At 35.2% G+C, this 22,014-nt stretch overlaps 3 protein-coding genes across 5 annotated transcripts in view; 1 reads left to right on the top strand and 2 right to left on the bottom strand.

Moving 5' to 3' along the window:
• The window catches only part of LOC125069789 (stress-activated protein kinase JNK), a 104,010-nt gene extending 93,333 nt beyond the window's left edge, over window positions 1-10,677 (bottom strand). For both annotated transcript variants that reach the window (XM_047679363.1, XM_047679364.1), the window contains exon 1: window positions 10,544-10,677. The gene's annotated coding sequence lies outside the window, so the exon portion shown is untranslated. The remainder of the gene's footprint in view (window positions 1-10,543) is intronic.
• A 285-nt stretch (window positions 10,678-10,962) lies between these two features.
• Window positions 10,963-14,255, top strand: LOC125069790 (RNA-binding protein lark). The gene is made up of 5 exons (XM_047679365.1): window positions 10,963-11,136; window positions 11,246-11,919; window positions 12,176-12,447; window positions 12,571-12,612; window positions 13,804-14,255. Exons 2-5 carry the CDS (start codon window positions 11,254-11,256, stop codon window positions 13,850-13,852), a joined length of 1,029 nt encoding a protein of 342 aa, XP_047535321.1. The 5' UTR covers window positions 10,963-11,136; window positions 11,246-11,253; the 3' UTR covers window positions 13,853-14,255.
• A 1,957-nt stretch (window positions 14,256-16,212) lies between these two features.
• Window positions 16,213-22,014, bottom strand: part of LOC125069787 (bone morphogenetic protein receptor type-1B) — a 105,468-nt gene continuing 99,666 nt past the window's right edge. For both annotated transcript variants that reach the window (XM_047679362.1, XM_047679361.1), the window contains exons 2-3: window positions 18,361-18,548; window positions 16,213-18,239 (exon numbers count right to left, since the gene is read on the bottom strand). In XM_047679362.1, the coding sequence (XP_047535318.1) occupies window positions 16,983-18,239; window positions 18,361-18,548 (1,445 nt within the window). In that variant the 3' untranslated portion in view covers window positions 16,213-16,982. The remainder of the gene's footprint in view (window positions 18,240-18,360; window positions 18,549-22,014) is intronic.

Below are 22,014 nucleotides of genomic sequence, written 5' to 3' on the forward strand. Positions count from 1 at the left end.
TCCATACATTTTTTTTAAACAGAGCTATCAATTTCAATTTTAATCAATAAATTAAAAATAAACATGGCTGTCAAATCTATTATTCAAACAGCTACCTGGTCGTGAGAAACGACACATGTCAACGATTTACTTTTCACGGTCTCAAGGTCAAAACACCTATCATCCATATAATAGGTGTTTCAACCTAGAACATAAACAACAATTATTACATTACGAATTGTTCATAATTGCTTTTATAATAATTATAAATTACCCAGACACTCTTTACTTCACTTATTCTACTGCCAAACAGCAATACCCTGTATTACCAATAAGGTAGGTAGGTAATGAACCAATGTATATACAACATACACAATGGAGCTTAGCAAAGGTGACTTAAAGATGGATCTTTTACTTGTGCGCCTAAAGAAAATTAAAAAAAAAAAACTGTGTTCAAACAAGACAGTATTTACTTTATTCTTTATATCCTCCTGAGCACATGAAAACAAAAACGGCTAACCAAATAGCCTAGCCTGGCGAAGGTTATATTATGCAGCACGAGTACAAAGACTTGCAGACTAATCTGGCAAAAAGACACGAAGCTGGTAAATTAATTTATCGATCACAATGTTTAATATAAAGTATCTGGAAAACATTAATATTTCAAAAGAAAGGAATAAAATCATTTCTAAAGAAAACTATGCAGCAGAGTTTATTGTTAAGATGATCATAAATTAACGACCGTTTATCGTTAATGGTCAAAATATACTTTTACTGTACACATACTCGACACAGAACGTTTTTGTGTTAACTATGACATGCATACATTTCCAAATGTACTTCTTTATAAGCCTTTTCTTACAATACAAATACGAACCTAACTGCTGTCTAACGACATGACTAACCCCATGATACAACCTCTGAATATCTAGGTCCTAGGTTGAATTGGAGCAAACCAGTGAAAAGCAGTAAAATTTATTCGACAAAAATCAGTAACCAGGAAAATAGTACACTCTCGCGCCTCGGAAAATATGAAAAGGTTTTGGTCCTGCGTCTAATCTCTCTCGTTCAATCGGATTGCCATCCCATCGAAGTATAAGAGAGCGGGAATCGCGAATCTATATCTGCGCTCACACTAGTTCATTATAAAATCTGCGGAGATAGTTAGAAGTACTTATACGAGCTATTACAGAGATAAATTAAGGATAAAGTTATTGCCATAATTGGCATAATATACCATGGGATGCACGCCATCTTTAATTAGTTTATCAATCGCAAGCCATCGGAGCTATCAAAATCCAACAAGTTCATGATATCATATTAAAATTTCGCGCTCAGAGGACGGCAGTTTGATTCAATTATCTTTGCACGTTCGAGTAATCGGTTATCGGAGTAAGGGTTTGTGCACACGGCTGATCACATGAACTATGTAAATGCTGTGCTCGGTTGTTGGAAGCTAGTAAGCCAGTGGAACTCAAAGCACATGGGTATAACCGGGACAGCAATACTAAGTATTGCTGCTTGGTGGTATAATATATTATGACTGCGTGACAGTCTACCACCAAGTATAATTGTAAGCATAATCGTAAAATTATGCCAATACTTTTACTATACCAATAAATAAGGTATGCAAATATGTAGACATTGTCATGTACTATCGGAATCACATTTGTTTTTTTTTGTTGTTTACCTTCATGCTATTGATTAAAAATGTAGTTCATTAGACTCGATAGAAAAAAAAAAAAATATGCTTGCTATCTTTTTCTAAAATACAGGGTTAAAAAAGTAAGCCTTTTGGTCCTATCAGATAGATTTTTTAAACAACAGAATGTACATACCCAGTTAGAATAAGCTTATATTAAAGCATTATTAAACCGAGATAGGGTAGTATGGGATAGAACACGCAGATCATAATTAAATTAACCTCTTAACGCTGTTAACCTTGAACCGCATGGGGTCATATTCGGGAAAGCACCGAATTTTCGATTGCTTAATTTGTATTTATAAACATCGTGAGGAAAGCTGCATGTGTCGAATGAAATAGTTACACGTGTCGATTCAACAACCGGCAATGAAGAAGGGTGTTATAATATCCGAATAATTACATAACAGGTCTTTGTCCAGCATTGGGATATTTACGTTTTTTTACATTAAAGCATATTCAAAAACTAAATATCAATGTCCACGTCATATTCACTTGAGTGTATATAAAACTTTTACAGCGTGTGTATATGAAATGTTAAGAGAACATTGTAAATCTAAAATGGGTTGAGGGACGTTTTAAGCGTCCCAATCTTCAGTGGCGCGTTTAATTTTATTGCCGTCCTGAAAGTAGAATACACATAACGAATAATTTATTGTTTTCGAAACAACATTTTTAATTACCGTTCATTTTCACAGTAACCTTTATTTACCGTTTTGTAGAAAACCGTAACAATGTATATATGTAAATGTATATATTTTTATGACATTTTATAATAATAAGTGATCGTCTTATCTCCTACTAAAACGTCGATCAATGTCAGTTTAATTAATCCGAATCATCATTGGTGGATAGTAGCTGATGTCGCTATAGGCGACCAATGAGCGAACAGTATTTAGTAATATTAATAAATCTGGCTTTAATCAGCGTTTCAGGAACTAGAAGTACATACGTAATTCACTAATAAATCATATTACTTTATTATTTTTTTTAAAAAAGTATTTAGCCCGTCTACTTACGCAAACAATTTAGTACACCATATTGTTTCGTCACCAGCACCAAAAATTTATGCAAAATCTCAATTCAATTGGTTTAGTGGGCCAGTTTCTTAGAAACAGATTTCATCCACATATAATAACTGACGCATTTAAATAAATAAACAAAATAAAACCATTTCACATTAGTTTAATAAATTTAGACACCCGTAACCGATAAAATATATGAGAAAAGTTGCAAAAAACAGACGATATAGAATTTAATATCATGTCATAAGAACTACGTATATGTATATACTTTAGGATATATCCGAAACCTGTGTCCCGGGCGAGGCGTACTTCCTGCAGCGGTGACGTCAAAGCGATCAATGGGCCTGACGTCGACACCCCCTCTCCCCACCACACCGCACAATAGCAGAGGGTAAGACGCCGTGGAATGCTCCACGAAATTATTCCTCGATAGCTTATTGATGTTTAGGTCTATTAAATTGTACTTAGAGAGTTCTTGGCGTGTTTTCTCAATGATATAATTATACTTTTAAAGATGATCGCCACTGTATATAGAAGTATTAAAATAATAACTGTACACTTACATTATTCATTGAAGTTTGCGCAAAATGTTTCGGAACGATTTTAATATGAATGATGGTACCGTCTGTAAAACTTCGACATTTTGGTCTTACCAAAACACAAGCATGAGTTTGTATAAGACTAATAATGATTCAGTAAGACTGTAAATGACTATATACTATATACTATAAATGATACAAAAATATTAAGTATAATTGTGATTAACAAGATTCAAGGCTTCTCTACCGGGAGCCACTGAAAATCAGTTTTGAGATCTTCTGAGTTCAATATCAAGCTGAGTGAATGTCCCTCGTGGGGAAATTGCACTGCGGTGTTTATTTATTTTTTATGGCCTTTTATGTAACTTTTTGGTCACTGTAACCGCTGCTTTCCTAAATATTATTATAAGTTTCTTAATTTCTTTCATTGTGATTCTCAAAAAAAAAATTACGTATAAACAACAATGAACGTAAATAATTTAATTTAGTTACATTCAAATCCGTTTCAACTGACTGACATATTTAAATATGTTTATATTTAAAGATGTCGGTCAGATGACGTACAATCTATACGACCCGATTTAGGTTTCTATCTAATCAATACAGGCCCTTCAGTTGTAATCTACGCAAACGAATCTTAACATTTATCTATGAAGAGCAGATATGGATGGAGAACGTGCGAATCTGAACCGAAGTTTACGGGTTCAAATCCAAACGTCACAGTATTTTATACATGTGCTAAATTTGTATTTATAATTATAAAAATTAATTATAAATCATATCGTGCTCAGCGTTGAAGGGAAACATCGGTTGAAGGGGAACGACATGTATCTTTCAAATAATATTGCTTGAAACAGCAGCGTGGTTGAATAATAATAACATGTTTTACTACATCAAAAGGAGAGGACGCCTTAGCCCAGCAGTGGAACATTCAGGCTGTTACATTATTTTTATCAAATTCAATGAGGTCAGAATATAGTTTAGATGGAATCTGGAATTCTGTGGTCTGACACGGAGGAAGCATTCTTAGACAGTATCACACAGAATGCAAGTAATTCACAGCTGCACTGCTGTTGAGCTTAATAATCTCACAGGATACGTGTGGCCTTTCACAAAATATACCTACTATATAACATACCAAGGATTTCTTAACATATCGCCATGATATACATATATTATAGAGAGTAAATGCTTGTAAATTTGTTGGTGTAAAATTGTTTGTCTTTTATATAACTCGAAGCGAAGCGGGGCTGTGCTGTAATATTGATATAAAATAAAAATCGCGATTCACATCATTAATTTCCTCAAACAACTTTATAAAGCCAACCAGAATTATAAAAAAAAAAACTACACTAATGGCAAGAGGATAGTAAAATAAATAAATCTGACTAAGTTACTTTATTTATATCCGTGTCGATGTAAAACTCAAATGGTTTTTTTGTGACGTTGCTTTCAATATATGCTTTCGAAATATATACTTGGTGGTAGGGCTTTGTGCAAGCCCGTCTGGGTAGGTACCACCCACTCATCAGATATTCTACCGCCAAATAACAGTACACTGTATTGTTGTGTTCCGGTTAGAAGGGTGAGTGAGCCAGTGTAATCACAGGCACAAGGGACATAACATCTTAGTTCCCAAGGTTGGTGGCGCATAGGTGATGTAAGGAATGTTTAATATTTCTTACAGCGGCTTTGTCTATGGGCGGTGCAGATCACTTAGCATCAGGTGGCCCATATGCTCGTCCGCCAACCAATGCCATAAAAAAAAAAACAAAAAATATACGTTAAGACATAACTACAACATTTGTCGGAATAAATGTGTCGATTCAATCTAAACTTAACCATCTCGTAGTGTAGTGCACGATGACAATAACGACTCGTGAATACCGTATCAATGTCAAGGATGGAATTGGAAACATGGACACGTGCCAAGGATCCTTAAAGAATAGCAAATATATCGGGAAAAAATAAAAAAATTCAAAGAAATTTTGTGTAAGATTTGCGTCAAAGGACATTAATAATCAGATCACATTTTACCTTTAGAAACGATAAGACTACCAGGAACAGCAATTCTTATAATTAGAATAAGAATTATTACAAGAACAGCCATTCGTCATGAACGAAACGATTCATTAATTCGCTTGACACAGAATAGAATACCGTAGAAATGGCATGGAGTTGCATTTAATCTCTACATACATGATTGACGTCTTGAATAATTTGTAATATTCTCCAAACCTTCTTCTCAAAGGGACAGAAGGCCTTAGCCCCGCAGTAGGAAATTTACAGGCTGCTAATGTAAATAAAAAACAAATGTTTTTTTTACATGGATTTGCGAAGAGTGTGTTTTGAAATTCGGGGAAATTGCTATCGGAACTCGGGCAACTAAGTTAAAGTGGACATGTGTATTGAAGGGGAATAGTTTTAAATTAATCAAGATCTGTCTAGTGCATAATAAAGCAGAGTTTTAAGCAAATCTAAAGGAATATGTAAACCTAAGTTTTGTTTATTAAACTCCTTATTCGATTGTAATAACACTTTGTTTTATGATATACCTAAATCATCTGAATGCAGCCCAAACTGAAACCTGACCAAAACTTACTCTCCATGGTCACGGTGAATGGGTTGATAAATATATTACATAAAAATCGTAACTGTTTATTCATCAAAGATCGAATCGGAAGTCAGATCATTAATAAAAAGGTACCAAAATCATAAAACATATAATTACTTCTTTTTCTTTTGGAGACATATTCGTATAATCAAACATGACAATGTATAGAGGATATTATTTGCAAAAACGTAACAAGTAACACAAATACCAAGTACAGTTATCGCCTTTTTACGTTCGTTATGGTTGGTTAAGCAATATTTTTACACGACTATTTTTTTAAATGAGTATATCGAGTTTTACCAGCCGTATCACCGCTGCAGTTAATTGGACGCATAGTTTAATTAACGGCCTATTTGACGCAGAGTAACTTACTCAGTATCCTGAAATGTTTTTCATGAACTCGTAATTAAAACATGTTTTTTGGGCATTTTATTATTACGATATTCAAGTATTTCTATATTCAAGCCATTTCTAAGATGTTTCACAGTTATGCTTAGGTTACGTACAACCTTATTATAAGGAAACCATGTAAATTTCAAACTTATCGTGGACAAAATTCAAGTATTTCGTGGACGAATGCCAATTACATCTGTAGGACATTCTAAATTATATAAACTCGGTTCTAGGGGCACGGGGCGCCCTTTTAACGTGGGCGTATCGAACGGTATCCCTCTCTCTCACACATATCCCTTTCTTTCTCTAACCGATCACGATATTTTAGCCCCTACGTAACTGTCACGGGAGCTTTTCACGACCGCCTTTTCATTGATGTCACTTGCAAGTAAGATAATAAGCCTATAGAGGAGACGCGGCAATGTAAACGGAACAATAGATAGTGGACCAGGTTCGATCTACATACGGGCCGTGGTGACGTCCAGGAAATATACAGACACATAACTAAATTGCAAAGTATCATTCACGTAAGAACATTGATTTTGTAAACGCTTACAATACGCAACCGGTCTTTGTTACACTTTTATCGAATGACCATTTTGTTATTGGATTATTATATTCCGTGGCGAACTTTGCTCATGACACTGTTTGAACTTTCAGCATGGGATAACAATATCTCGACTAACCCTAGAGAACAATTTATTTGCCGCAATACGTAATTGGACCAACCTGCAATGGTGCAACGTTGTGGAATATGCTCCAAACCTTCTCCGCAAAGGGAGAGGAGGCCTTAGCCCAGCAGTGGAAAATTTACAGGCTAGTAATGTAAAAAAAAAAATGTTTATTACAGGAGTTGATAAGAGTTGATTTTAAGAAATAGACTGTGTGTGATAATAGTCATGTTACTATTTCAGCCGCTACCCCCCGGTACCGAGTAATTTGATCTATAAATACAGTATAATTTGATTTTTACATAACATAACACGAATTAAGTACCTATACTTTATAAATTTTACTTAAATTAATTCGCAAATACTTTTTATCGTGGGATATAAATATTAACCGGAAGTATAATGATTGATAGTGTTGTATTTTAACGTAATTTAAATACCTTCCGTTACTTTTTTTATTAATCTTTCCCCACATCACCGATGGGGCACCAACCATGGTATCTAAGGATATTACGTCACTTGAGACTCTAGTCAAACTGAACTCTGACTCAAACTGGAACACAACAAATCTAAGTATTGCTGTTGGCGATAGAATATAGAATCAGAGAGAGAGAGAGAGAGAGATTAAATAACCTACCATGAATGCAGAGACAAACACATGGACAAAGCTCTAACACCAAGTAAAATTCATTCTCGTCGTATTTTTTTTATAATTGACACTTTAATCCTGAAAATTTGAATTAAATTTTCTTCAATCATCGTAAATGATAGATTAAAATGTTAAATATATTATCCGACTAGGGTTTTCTTGTGGAAAATAAATGTATCCAAGTAGACTTTTATGCCGGGCTGAATTAGATTGACATTTCAAGGTTAGACCACTTTGTCGTATCCATTAAATAAAACTGTCCCCTGAAAAATTGTAAGATACTATTCAATAAAATCACAATCTTAATAATATTTACTATGAGATATTAATATATGATCTATTTAATCTTTGATACCCTGGAATAAAAACAAAGGAGACACTAATATTTTTAATTTTTATAAAAACTAGTTGTCACCCTCGACTTCGCTTGACCAACATCGTAACAAAGTAGACTTTGTCCTTTATTGAACTTCAAGCTTGCTTTAAATCTAAGAAAGAACATATATTTTCCAGATTTCATGAATTTCGGTTCAGTGGTTTAGGCGTGAGAGTCAGACAGACAGACAGAGTGATGTCGCATTTATAGTATTTATACAAATTAATAATGAGAAATTAAAAACGTGTTACGAAACAATGCTTTAGATTAATTAGTATAGACAATCTTTTTTCTCTACAAATATTGTAAAGGCCCCTTTGTTCTGGAGCTCCTGTTGTTCTCCCCTAAATCCGGCTCTGGGGTAGATCAATATGAGGATCGAATGGGGAAAATGAAAAGATAGTCTAGTGGATAAACCTTATGATAGTAGGTTCAAATCCCTGCAGTCACTGAGTTTTCTCATACTTGATATGAAATTGTACAATTCGCAAAGTGCGAACGAAAATATCGTGATGCTTAACATTCGCATAATTTCATTACAAGCCAGCTTAAAAGTAGCAGTACTAAGCTCTGTACCTAACAGGAATGGAGACATGCCCAGCAGTGGGATGGTACTGGAAAATACAGCACCAATTACTATGGCAGACCGTAAAGTGGCACCAGATGGTAAATAGTACCCTACGATTGCTACAACCAAACAGAAAAACAAATTAATGCTTTTTTTTTAAATTACCAGCTAGTATATTTTTTATTCTATCAAGATTAACTTGGTTAAAATTTTTTTACCATCAGTTTTTTTACTCTACCATAAGGTTGCCTGAAATGGATCACTGTTTTAAAAAGAAGGCACCCCCTTGCACTTTTCTTGAATGTGATTTATACATGTGTTTATTGGTGCATAATAAAGAGTAATTTGAATTAAAACTAATTTTAACTCGTGACTCTTAATAATAAACAATAGACATTCAATTCAATATCATATAAGAAATAGCATATATTTTTTAATGACTGCTATTATTATTCAATTCTTGACAAGAGACGTTAAGTGGCATAAGTCACATGACTGTGTTTATTATGAATGATATATTAGTATTGAACAAAACAAATAATAACCTTGTCATTCCTCATACAATGTCAAACTAAGAAAGACAGAAATTTCTCTCATGTATAGATAGATACATACTGTATATTTAAAAGCAAAAATACACAGTTGGTATTACATTCTAAACAATCATAATATATTTTTGAAAAACAAAAAGTTCTGAGAAACTTGGACATTATATTCATTTTAGACATCAATAATTTTTATAAAAATATATCAATTTAGTTGAAAATGTAAAAATTATAAACAGTGGTATTCTCTTTCCTTCCCCTTTGTTATATATTTTTATTTTCAATATGAATATATAACTAATATTTAGTAATTTGTGCTAAAATGGCATAAGCTTAACATAAGTAATAGTAACAATATTACACAAAAATGCATATTGAATCATATCAAAGGCGTTATATGAAACTACCGACATTTGTTCATTGTTACAAACTGGTTTTCCAATTACTGATATTCTGGTTACCAAAATAGAGACAATTCCATGAGATATAATTATATTAATTAATTATATATAGGTATTATAATAAAAACAATGAGTGAAAATATTTATTCTTATAGGTTTAAATCAGGTATGTTGTGGATATGTAACAACATTTTACAGATTTTAATTTTTCATTATGAATATTACATTATTAAGAACTTGTAAAAGATAAAATTACAAAGTAACGGTTCGACTTTATTTCTAGGCTTTAATTTGGTGTTAGGCAATCACAGAAGAAAACAAATAGCCTTAAAAACAATTTTAGATTCTCTAAAGTATAACACTATGCAAAGCATAAAGTTTAATCATTTTTATATTCAGATACAGATACAGATTCCAATAAATCTTTACTTTAGATATTTGATTTTTTGGTTATGGTTATGTTAGCATACCTGACATAAATAACAATCATACATCACAAATCAACATAAATCTAATTGGAATGTTATTAATGAAGGGACATTTTCATTGATTTATATTCATGCAAACATGTGTCATTGAAATTTAGTCACACAATGTAGGGAAATGCTATTACCTTAGTTTACATTAAAGATATAAAAGCTGTGGATAATCATTGTAGTTATAATCAGTAATGATAAATTATACATATTATGACAGTTATCATTGATAGATAATCAAAACATAATACTATGTATCAAACATACAAAAAAACAATAATTTCCATGAAATAAGATATGTTATTTGTTTAAAAAACTGTGATATTAAGTCGAAGTCAAACTATTTCCATCGCTAGAAAATCGTAAACTCGAAATAAGTGGGATAAAGTTATTGATTAATGGATTAAGATCGAATAAGAATCGTCCGCGATTTTTTACAAAGGTTTTTTTTTATGTATTGGCGATTATTATGAACGTCAGAAATACTAGTAATAAATTCATACGTGGTATTTAGTACTCGCAAGATAAATAACCGAGAATTGAAGAAATTTGATCTATTTCGGCATTTGATATATTAATTTAACCAAACAATACAAAACACTTACCGGTTACAGCAAAATCTGGTAAATATAGAAAATTTATATGTTCTATAAAATCACGAGTTCACAATTGTCCAATTATTTTCTATAATTTGGTGATAGTTTAATATTTTTTGTGTCGACTGTCGACAAATGTCGGTCTTTGACTTTTATCGTTGTTGTTGCCAGTTTTCAGTTTTAGGAGGAATATAAATTAGCCCACGAATGTTTTAAACCATTTTTATGGGTTAAAATAAAGTAATATAAGTTTTTAAAGCCAAGCCGTTTTAAATGATGTCTAATACCTAACATATTTAAATTATAATAAAATTCAGAATAGATATTACAAAAATAAATAACTATGGTTGGTACTATTTCCGTTTGTCTATGGCACAATGTTTTCATCCATTCCTCTTCATTCGTGTATCCGTATCTGACAAACCGTTCGACGTTCAGTAACCTCTTTCCGCTAGGTGCCTTCGTAGAATTTAGAATGCCGAGTTGGACGCCATTTTGTAGCTGATTTATAAGTGCATTGTGCGCAGAAGGTTTTCTGTGATAATATCGTGTAAATTTCTAATTGTCTGTGTTAATTAGTGATATATAAGTTGCAAAAATAGGTAAGTATATTTGTTTATATCCGATATCGATTAACAACCATCCGTCGGTAGTAAAGACTTTGGCATGGACGCTGCTGACTCATTTCGTGAAATTATGTATGCGTTTCAGAATCTAAAATGCCGGGCGCCGGTACTTTCAAAATCTTCGTCGGGAACCTTTCCGATAAAACGACGGACGCCGATCTCAGACCGCTGTTTGAAAAGTTCGGTACGGTCGTAGAATGCGATATCGTCAGAAATTACGGTTTCGTACACATGGAAAATGAGCAAGTCGGACGCGAAGCCATTCAGAACCTTAACGGAGAAATAGTTCATGGACAGGCGATCAAAATAGAAGCGGCCAAGAGCCGAAAGGCGCCGTCGACGCCGACCACTAAAATATTCGTCGGTAACCTAACGGACAAGACGCGCGCGCCCGAAGTCCGCGAGCTGTTTCAGAAGTTCGGCACGGTCGTCGAGTGCGATATCGTTCGTAACTACGGCTTCGTACACTTGGACGCGTCGGGCGACGTGAATGAGGCTATCAAAGAGCTGAACGGTATGATGGTGGACGGGCAGCCCATGAAGGTGCAGCTCTCCACGAGCCGCGTCCGCCAGCGCCCGGGCATGGGCGATCCGGAACAGTGCTACCGCTGCGGACGCGGCGGTCACTGGTCCAAGGAATGCCCCAAGGCGCTGGGGCCCGACCGCAACGGTTTCCGCGATCGAGCGTTTGGCCGCGACCCGTACCCCCCACCGCCGCCGCCGCCGTTCCTCCGCGATCGCATGATGGGAGGATTTGGGGTAACGCGCTCTCCTTTACTTTACTCGTAACGTCGGTTCACGTCGCATCAATTACGCCGAGTGTGGGCACTCCGCACGCGTTCCTATTCCTCGGCCGATACGATCGCTGCGGGCTCGATGATGCTACTGTAGCTTCCCAAATTCTACTCATACTCCGTTATTAGATTCGTTCGGAAAAATTTAATATATTTATTAAAATAGATGACACACTATAACTTAATTTTTTGTATGCTAAGCCTTTCTTTGTTGATGACAGGATCCTTACGATGGATACTATGATAGAGCTCGATTTGGTGAGAGTCCTCGTGATTTATTCGAGCGACGCTATCCAGTCGGAGCTTCCCGGGGACTAGACATGGGTGCTTCGCGTGCGCGAGGAGACTTCGTGTCGCCACCTCTGCGCAGGGAGCCCATGCCACCCATGCCCAACTTACCACCCATGCGAAGCAGTATGGGCTCTATGAGATCGTCTTACGACGCAATGTACAGCCGAAGAAGTCCCCCACGAGGACCACAAATGTCACGAGGGTATGTAAAAGATTTCTCTGAAAGATGAAATATTAATATTTCTTTATGTATTTTGCTTGCTGAATAAACTGTCTTTAAAAAGAGTAAATATATTTTACTTAAGTACTATGTTTATAATTCCAGAATGTATGAAGACTTCAGCAGAGACACATTTGATGACAGAAGGTAGGTTTCCATTACTTCATTATTGTTATAATCTGTTAGTAAAATGATAACTCTTAAAAAGCATTTGAGTACTCATCACAAAAAATATGCCTCTTGATAGTTGATAAGAATCAAAATTAATGATTGGCATTGTTAGAGATTAATTCCTTACATATGTGCCACCACAACAACTGGTCATTTCTCGTGTCTATAATTACACTGGCTTATGTACCCTTTAAACTGAAACATACAAAAGGATATTTGAAGACTAAATAATGACTGATTGGTACTGGTAAAGGTAAACATAAAACAACCATGTTGAGAAAATAGTATTTATTTAGAGAAGTGACATACAAAATAATACCCTTCCAGTTGTCAGATGTTAGGCATAAGAAAGTAGCCGCCTATATCCTTCCTTAGTATAGCTTGTTACATACAAAATATCATCAAATTCAGTTCAATGGTTTGGCCATGAATGAGCAATGAACAAACAGAGTGACTTTCGCATTTATAATATTACAAAAGGCGCTTTATAAACTAAGGAACACATGTTTCATTATTAATACTAAAATATTAACAAATTTACTCCCCAAATGGTAGGTAGTGTTACTGTAGTCCTATCAACAACAATACAATTTGTGCAGGAAACGTGCAAATTGTCTGCTTATTTAATTTTGAAATCATTTAATTTAACAGCTTTAATAAGCTAAGCTGAATATATTAAATTATTAATTTAATATTCGCTGAGTTTATAACATTACAGAGCCCATAACACATTACTGCTAAATATCTGAAACTTTCACTTTTGACATGATATCCTACATGTGAACTCCATAATCAAAAATAATTATCGCCTTACTAACATGTACAGTTGCTTTGTCTTCTTATTTCGAATAATAAAGACAAGTAAACTGTTATTAGCTGTAGTTTTTTTATATAAAAAATAAATCATTATTTATATTTAATTTACAATTAACTTTTTCAATCATGTATTTAATTGTGCACAATTTTTGTATAATCGTTTTCTGTATAACTAACAATTTCATTTTACTAGAAAGTTAAAAAAAGTAGAAATTGCAAATAAGTAAAAACAACAAATAATTTTAACATAAACTCTCTTAACATCCTTACAATTTTTGGTAATAAAACAATTTATTATCAAGCTGACATAGCAACAACACTGAATGTAAATTTTGTTTGTTTTGTTTGCAGGCCGGGTATGAGAGGTCCGTCGCCTTCCAGAAGATACGCCCCTTATTGAAAAAAGAAGAATTGACATGTGTTAACTAGAATTAATTTGACAGTCCAAGGAATCGGTACAGTGGAGCTATACGAATATTTTTCACTTTTCGTATCGTTGTCAAACAAATATACATGTTTCATATGTTATACATACGCCATTTCGTTTCCAGACGAATGATATTATATTTTAAATACATATGGATTGGAGGTATATTTTTAACTATTAACTGAGATGACTTTACGTATAGAATACATTAGAAAATGTAAAAATATCCCCACTAGCTCCACAGACAGGACAATATTATAGTTAAGTGACTGACTTGCAACTGAAACATAGGTAGTATTTTATATGGCTGCGTTCATGTGTTGAAATGTGATGAGAAGAGTGTAAATAGGTTAATAATAAATTTCTCTTTAAGTATTGTTGTGGTTTTATTGCATTGGGTTTGGATTTTGGAATAAGGTTTTCTTTTGTTTTTGTTGTTTTATTAGGCAGACGGTCGAATGGGCCACCTACTGGTATGCGGTACCTTTTAATAATTAACACTGGTTTTGTGAAAAATATTAGCCCTTTCTTAAATCGCCAAAGCAATGAGCGAAACTGAAATGTTAAGTCCATTGTTTCTAGTTACTCTGGTTCACCCTTTCTACTTGATTAGCAATATATGTATCTGAAAATTGGGCGGTACATATTCAGATGGGCTACCACAAGTACTACTACAAAGTGTAAAAAAGTATATGTTTAAATAAGCTTATAGATTAATCTAAGTATGTAACAATGATACGAGGTTAGCAGAAGGGGTTATAAGCGGATCGAAGTAGATTGTTGCGGCGAAGTGTGGGGGTTTTATAGGATAACACACTATTAGAATTGAGAACAAACGATCCAAATATTCAACCTTTGTTTCATTTTATGTCTTTCATTAGCAGTTGAAACCTTTGAGAAAAAGTAAAAAAACCTTTTTTAAAAGCACGACTCTTACTGCCCACTAGTGACTGGTTCATTTTACCCAGAGGATTGAAATTGATTCTACGGAGAAATGCTGCTAGTATTCGTGCCACCATTCGACGCGGTCATGATTTACAAAGTCAATTTAATATTCTTATTTGTATGTATATAATTAAGGCCTTATTGTCAATAAGTAATTCATCTGAGTAATATTGCAAACAAATTTATTCATCAAAAAAGAGTTGTTTTAAACTCACGCCTTTAGTGATTCATCTGAGTAATTATTTATACTAACTGGGACAACATCTTAGTTCCCAAGGTTGGCCCATTGGCTACGTAAGGATTTGTAAATATTTCTTGTAACGCCAATATCTATGAACTGCTGTTTCCACTTACCATCAAGTGACCTATTTGTCCGTCTACCTATGTTAAAAAACAAAAAAAGCTTATTATTACCTATTTCTCCATATCTATTGAGGATAAATTTAATAATTGAAAAGTAGCTATTGAGTTATTGTCGGTTCTTTCCGATAGAACCGAAAATCCGATCCGGTGGTAAATTCAACTTGGACCTAAAAAATGATTGAATAAACAAAGTATATTTTGATTTCAACTTCCCTGAACTTTTATGTCAACTATGTTAGTGTCTCGCAATAATTCCTGAAACGCTAAAATTTTTTTCAAAACCTTAAATCCTTAAAAATATTTTTTACAGATGAGATGGGATCTAAAAATTAATCCCAATAAAGGTCCAAGTCTATTTTTTTATCCTTTAAATAAAATGTATCTATACTTTATATTATTTATCAAACTGTTTGTTAAACAGAATTTTATGTTTTTTTTAAGTATAACAATAATTTTATTTCATCAGTACAGACAACATAAAGAAATAGTTCAAGCTGTAACCTACTGTCACTAAAATATATTTTATTTATTTACAGCACAACAAAAATGGTGTACTGACCATAGATAATACACTAATACTAGCTAGTACTGACCTTATGAATACCAGTGTTACTTGGATACAAAAATATAGAACGTTGTCCTAGTTAATAAATACCATAGACAAACAATTAAATAATACCTCGTCCATCTTGAAAGTATAATTATCATAATTTAAAACGTCAACGAGTGTGCCTACTGAATAATAATTCGTTTAAGTTTTATGTAACGTTTAAAATTTTGAGTTTTAGTGGAGAACATTTGTCAAAAAAATATAATTATAAAAAAATGACTTGTATGAAAATTTGTCAGCGATTTAAAAATCGGGACATAATTAAAAAAAATGTATCAAGTTCAAGTGAACTTTATATGAAAAATAAGGTACGTTTGGAGGCTATTTAGAGCTGGTATTGCCATATCGCTGTTTCAATGACTACATTTAAAAAAAATATAAATAAAATAAAACTATGTATGTAATAAAAAGCGTGTTGTTTGTCCATTAATATTTTATTTGTAACTTAATTAGCAACATGTATTAGGTACTAGTCTATCGCTATATATACACAACACTGTACAGGCGCGCACGCACACTAAATGCAGGCGATCACTTAGTTTGGAATTCGATTTCGAATATATTTTATCTGTGACTTTAATTCTTATTTACAAAGTATTACAAATATACGATGAGATTTGAGATTTTTATTACATTTCATTTGCATTGTACATGTATTTAGTAAATTTGATATTCTATTTTGAAAGAACTCACGTGACATATTATACAGTGATTATATCACAGTACGTTTGTTTCTTGCGAGTGAAATCGAGTTCCAAACCGAGAGCGTCGCAATACAAAACGTCATGTTAATACTAATCGAAGGCATCTCATAAGACACTGCACTTGACCGTCTATCGCTAATACTTTCCACAATCGTAGTCTTTCGATCACCTTAAGTACAAACGAACTAATACGCGATGTTACTCTCAGACATTTTCTTGACTTTTTCGAATCCGAACGGTTCACACGAGATAATTTGAAATAAAATCATTTCCCTTATTGTCGAAATATCACAATTCACGTCGCGTACTTCGTCTCGACCGGATCGCCGATTCCGAGCATTTCACGACCGCGACCACCGCCCCGAGCTGCCATCGAGCGAGTCGCTCGTCGAAACGGAAGACAATAAAATTTTTTACAAAACCATCCTTACCCTAAATAATACGTAAGTTAACAACATGACAGGAGGCGGCCCGGCGGCCGCTACACGAGCTTGACGGCGCCCTCGGCGCGCGCGCGCGCCAGCGTCTTCTTGACGCGCAGCGCCGTGAGCCGCACGGGCGGGTTGTGGTGCCAGCACTCCGCCATGAGCGCCGACGCGGCGGCCAGCGCGGGCTCGGCCCGCCAGCGCGCCGGCCGCGCGGGCCGCACCCGCCGCGCCACCACCACGCCGTGCATGTCCTCGAACGACGGGTCGGGCGGCACGTGCTCGTGGTAGGGCAGCGCGTAGGGCTCCGCGTGCTGCGCCTTGTCGCCCGTGGCGCACCGGCGGCACATCTCCCACAGCACGAGGCCGAGCGAGTACATGTCGGCCATCTTGAAGGCCTCGAAGTTAGTGACGTCGAGCTTCTCGTCGAGCACCTCGGGCGCCATGTAGCGGCGCGTGCCGACGCGCGTGTTGGGCGCGATGTCGACCTCGTTCCGCTCGGCCACGTACCGCACGGCGAGCCCGAAGTCGGCGATGGCGCACTGCCCGTTCCTCTTCACGAGTATGTTTTTGCTCTTGATGTCCCGGTGCGCTATCGCGGGTTTCCCTTTCGTGCCGAATATGTCCATGTGCAGGTGAGCCAGGCCGCTGACTATGGAGTAGGCCATCGTCATCAACGAGTTCGTGTCGAGCACCACCGTCTGAAGGTAGTCGTGCAAAGATCCGTTCTCGTGATAGTCGGTGATCAGCAGCATCTGAGTCCACGAGCCGGTCCCCTTGATATCTGCCGCGATGAACCCGAGAATGTTTTCGTGTCGCATTAGAACAGTCTGATAAATTTCAGTCTCTCGGAACCAGGAAGCCTCCTCCGTGGTGAAAAACACCTTGACGGCGACTTTCTCACCGCGCCAGCGAGCTAGCCAGACCTCACCGTAGCGGCCTTTCCCTATCGACTCTACCATTTGAATCTGTTTCGCGACCGTCCTCTGCACGAGCAAAGGTAACCCGGACCCGGAGCCCGAAGAAATTTCCGCGTGATGTGTCGGAGCCGGCGGTGATGGAGGTCGCTTGCACCCCCTGCGACGTTTCCTAAAGAGCAGCCAAAATGCTGCGAGGAAGGCGAGCAACGCGACGCATAGCGCTGCCGCCATTAAAATAGTCTGACTCGTGGGTGCGGCTGGTCGTGGACCTGGAGCATCCGTCATGTCGGGCGGGGGTTCTGGTAACTGTGGCCGAAGACGCCGATTGCAGAGGTCTTTTTCGCAGCATTCTATTACCTTAGGGGTCTGATGGGGTACTTGTGAGCTTTTGCACTGTAATAAAGAAAAAGGGTCCCATAAGCATTTATAAACATAATATTATTTAGCGAATCAATTATAGATTATATTTTAAACATTATGCCTAATTTTTTTATCATGTGTAGTGTGAGCGTACCTGCATAAATCCAGACTCGTCCGGCGGCAGGCAGCCGGCCGTGCGCTCTGGTACCATAATGCCATTTTCATCGTATAACTCCTCGACTGTGACGAAGCAGTACCCGCCGGGCTGAGTGGTGCAAGTGCCATTGAGAGCGCCGTCGGGGCACGCGCTCACACCTGCGCACTCGCACACTATGCCCCGACCTAGAATTAACAAAAACAATACCGTAAGTATTTGTTGGGATTGTCCTAAGATACTGCTGAAATATAACTTCACTATGTTTGTCGTTGCTTTGCTTCGTAATTATAATTTTAATGAATTAGCGCGTTAAGGCTTCGCGATCACACGACTCGTGTCGCTCGCATTAAATTAAGATACCATAATTTTTGTTCTGATTTTAATTAATATAACAGAAATAAACGATCTTTTAAGTGCAAAATTTGCATAAAACCTGACTCAGGCCAGACTTCAAAACAACGTTACAACTTATGTTACATGTATATCCATATAGATATATATCTCTATATATATATAGCTGTAATTGTTATGTTATTCGTGTAACACAAACATAAAGTACAACGAAGTAATAAATACATTTTTTGAACAGGGTTACTATATAGCACACGAGATTATTTTGTTCCGACCCGGGACCGCATGCTTAACAAGACCTACACCATAGACCAACGACGCAGTCATAGTAACACAGAAATAATGAACTTTTCTTTCATTCGTAGAATCGGACTTATACAGAAAGTACTAAATATATTAGTTGCCGGGATGTGATTAAATAAAAATGCAGGAATAAGTAAGATTAGAAAAGGTATGACAATGTACGTTAACATGACCTAGGCAAACTTGGACGCTTGCCACGGATGCGGAAACGCAGCACAAATGTACTAGGAGCTGATTCATTTAGAAATACTTATAAAATAGAAAACTTACGTGGTACACGAGCGTTGGATGTTTACATATGCAAGCGTCTTAATTAACTTGTTATTATATCTCCGCATAACCGAGTACGCGTACCACGTAAAATTATCGGAATATTTAAAGACACTGACAGACGAAACCGCATTTTAGTATACGAAAATAAATCGATAATATTATCGTTAAAAAGATAGTCACACAATGTATTATAAAACTATTTATAAAACACACTTACAAGGACAAAAACAACTAATTTAATCATAAAAACAACAATCTGTGTTTAATGATAAAGTGATAATTAGTGTCGATCAATTAAAAACGGACTTTAAATGTCTGTATTTAAAGACCATATTAAGAACTGGTCAATTGTAAACGTTGAAAGAAGGATATCAGGTGAACGACAAGACCAGCACGCGCTTGACGCAATATTATTACTATGAAAATTGAACATGAGGATACTTCGTTGAATAGTTTAAAAGGAAAACACTTGTTCTAATTACCGGTTTATGACACACCAATAATTAAGTCAGATATTACTAATGTTGGGTTGGGTACCAAGAAAACGAAAAAAAATTTAAAAATCCGAAGATAAATCCTAAAATATTTTTAGAGGCTTCGTGGAAACTGCTACTTGCATCATAGTTGAAATAAACTGATATAAATCGTTAAGTACTTTACGCCACGAATCAATTTAATAAACTTTCTCTGTATTAATCTAACGTTTAGTTAGGATTTGCATTTATATTTTGCTTAACTGATTGAAATACTTGTTAGAAAACGCGCTTTAAAGAAGTTACATATTGAGCGACGTGTCGACATATTTAGAATAATCTAGAATCAAGATGTTTATATTTATATAAATTTAATTTGTAAGGGGTAACGTCAACGCTGCTATTTTTATTGAGATATAGGAATTCATAAACAATAACTACTTTTCTTCATTAACACAGAATTATTGATCCTTTCGGTTTTGGTCTGTCCTTGCGTTGCTCTTTGAAAATGTTTCTTGCTTATAAATAATTTATTAATAAATATTAGTTATTTGTCATGTTTATCCAAACTAATAATATCTGTCTGTCTGATACGCTTTCGTGGCATAACAACTGAACCGACTTTGATGAAATTTGGCGTGAAGCAATCTTGAACCCTAACAAAGAATATTGGCAACTTTTTTTGTCCCTAAAACCTACGACCGCTCGGACGAAAACTAGTTTATATTTTCGGATCGTCTGTTCTTATTTGTCAGTTACGGTGATCAAATTATACTTATCGATGATAAAAGGATCACATTAAAGATACCACGATTAGCTTAGCATTAAAATATTATATATCACCACGAATTGGATTATCAAACTTAAAATCATAAGCTACTAATTCTACTTATTATTCTGTTACTTCTTCCGAATCTGTCTTAGATGGATATACTTAAATATTTATTATTATTACATACTTATTCTATTAAAATTTTTGTCGTGTCCATCTAAACGTGTCACTAAATATGAAAATGTCAAATTACGAAAACAATTTAGTTCATCTACATTATTTTTGTTATTGTCATTTACATGATTTTAAATAAAATCACCAGCTTAATATATTAAATCTCACCGTGTTGCTTAACCAAACAATTATGGCAATTTATAAAAAGTGATCTAATCTACATTATCGAGTTAGAAGCTCGAGTATAGAGTGCAGTGCTACTTATTCGTAACGTAACATTTGTAGCCATATAAGACGTATTTAAAAAAGTATCGTCTATCGTTAGCTAATGCCTAAACTTAGTATTGATTTTTTTAGTTGATTACATATGTACATGGTATTTATAATGGTTTAATTATATTTCTTTAGAGTATTTTACGGTATCATCGTTCATTAGGACTGATGGTATGAGTATGCAACCAAGGGATAAAAGATTTTAAATTCATAAAAAAAAAATTAAATTATTTCGCTTCAATAAATAAAACAAACACAATAAAATGATCAGCGATGTATAATGAATGAAGTAATAATGTTATGAGATGATTATTTAATTATTTAATAAAAAGTCGTTTTTAAAGAGTGTGATTTCATTTTCTCTATTAATGTCTGAGCATTTTCACTAAACATTACTTAGAATAGAGGCTATATATTATGTTAAAAATATTATCACTCAAGATGACACTTTTATTGAAATTGTCTTTATAGTAATGAATAATTAAAGGATATCTGTATAAACTAAAGATATAGTTTTTGTAGTAAATAACAACTTAGCCAAAGCAGACAAAATACGATAACACTAAAATCATCTCCTAAGTCTATTTTGGATATGCAATGTGTTTACACTTGTCGCGGTCCGCGCATTTTGCACGCTATAAATCTTCAAAGATAGGATGTAGGATGTCGGACATCCTGCGACGCAGTCAGAGGGAGCGAAATCAAATTGTTGTTCGATGATGCGTCTTACGTGTAAGATATTCAGAGTTCCTCGATAATCTTTATCGGCTGCATCTTATCGATAATTACGAGGTAATAACATTACCTTCAGATAATTGACACTAAAAGGAAATCGGATGATGATAAATACTTGATTATTGGAAATACGCGTTCAAGTTATACACGGAACACGGTACACTTAGTCGTGATATGAAAATGTATATTGATATTTTTTTCTGGAAAGCGATCGGGCCTACGAATTTATATACTTGAATAGAATTTAAGTTTTTTGGCACGTCAGCTCGACAGGTACCAGTCAGCCCTTCGACCCAT

The sequence above is a fragment of the Vanessa atalanta genome, chromosome 16 (assembly GCF_905147765.1).
Source record: "Vanessa atalanta chromosome 16, ilVanAtal1.2, whole genome shotgun sequence".
Lineage (NCBI taxonomy): Eukaryota > Metazoa > Arthropoda > Insecta > Lepidoptera > Nymphalidae > Vanessa > Vanessa atalanta.

Coding starts and splice junctions, on each gene's coding strand:
- LOC125069790 (XM_047679365.1), top strand. CDS start 11,254: ATGCCGGGCGCCGGTACTTTCAAAATCTTCGTCGGGAACCTTTCCGAT. Junction 11,920..12,175: donor GCATGATGGGAGGATTTGGG/GTAACGCGCTCT, acceptor TGTTGATGACAG/GATCCTTACGATGGATACTA. Junction 12,448..12,570: donor GGACCACAAATGTCACGAGG/GTATGTAAAAGA, acceptor TTATAATTCCAG/AATGTATGAAGACTTCAGCA.